The sequence below is a fragment of the Belonocnema kinseyi genome, chromosome 1 (assembly GCF_010883055.1).
Source record: "Belonocnema kinseyi isolate 2016_QV_RU_SX_M_011 chromosome 1, B_treatae_v1, whole genome shotgun sequence".
NCBI classification, from domain to species: Eukaryota; Metazoa; Arthropoda; class Insecta; order Hymenoptera; family Cynipidae; genus Belonocnema; species Belonocnema kinseyi.
The window spans coordinates 77,169,464-77,170,682 of NC_046657.1; the positions used below are offsets into that span (position 1 = coordinate 77,169,464).

At 41.0% G+C, this 1,219-nt stretch overlaps 1 protein-coding gene across 1 annotated transcript in view; it reads left to right on the plus strand.

Moving 5' to 3' along the window:
- The first annotated feature begins 680 nt into the window (after positions 1 to 680).
- Positions 681 to 1,219, plus strand: part of LOC117178258 — a 2,729-nt gene continuing 2,190 nt past the window's right edge. Inside the window, exon 1 of the mRNA XM_033369612.1 lies at positions 681 to 1,080. Within this exon, the coding sequence (XP_033225503.1) occupies positions 681 to 1,080 (400 nt within the window). The remainder of the gene's footprint in view (positions 1,081 to 1,219) is intronic.

Consider the following 1,219-nt stretch of genomic DNA (forward strand, 5'->3'; position numbering starts at 1 on the left):
TATGGGCTAGTGATGGTTTTGGGATTGAGATATTTCGTCTCACTATGGGTATCAACAGGTTCCGTTTCCTACTTCAAAACCTAAGATTCGATGACAGGCAAACCAGAGAAGAGCGAAAAGCACAAGATCCTCTCGCTCCGATCAGAGACATTTTTGAAAAATTTATCAATAACTGTAAGGAATGTTATCATGTAGGAGAAGATGTCACAATTGATGAGAAATTGGAGGCTTATAGGGGGAGGTGCCCTTTTACGCAGTATATACCATCCAAACCAGCTAAATATGGTATTAAAATATTTTCTGTCGTCGATTCACGTGTGTATTATACGTGCAATATGGAAATATATGCAGGTAAGCAACCTGATGGCCCTTTCCAGGTCAGCAATAAATCTGTGGATGTCGTTCAACGTCTGGTTACCCTTCTTCGTAATTCAGGTCGTAATGTCACTGCTAACAATTGGTTCAGCGACGTTACTCTTCTACGCATCCTGTCGAAAACCTACGGCCTGTCATATGTTGGGACCTTGAAAAAAAATAAATGGCAAATCCCGAAAGAAATGAAAAATTTGAAAAGCAAAGAACCATTCTCTAGCATTTTTGCATTCAATAAGGAAGGCACTATGGTTTCACATGTGCCACAAAATAAAATGAATAAAAAGAATGTCCTTTTGATCTCAAGTATGCATACGGATGGATCAATTTATGAAAAAAGTGGAGCGAAGAAGAAACCGGAAATAGTGACTTATTACAATCAACATAAAATTGGTGTAGACATGGTAGACAAAATGTGTTCAGCGTACAATGTCCAAAGAGGCACAAGAAGATGGCCCATGGTGATATTTTCCACCATTCTGAATGTTGCTGGTATCAACAGCCAAGTCATTTGTCTAGCGAATGGAAAGAACATGCCACGTCGCCGAGCTTTTCTCCGCCAACTCGGGAATGAACTTATCAGAGATCAGTTGATTAGGCGATCGCAGCTCACAAACATGCCACGCACCATCACCTCACGTCTTCGAGAACTTCTCCCCCATGATCAAACACCACAGGCTTCAAGCACCTCTGCAGATACTCATGCCGGTAAACGAAAACGCTTCCAACTTTGCTGGGACAATGCAAATAAAACAACAAGACTCACCAAATACAAGTGCTATGAATGCGGCCAATATTTATGCCTGCAACACTGTGACTATTTTTGTGTCGGTGGCTGTAAAGTTAA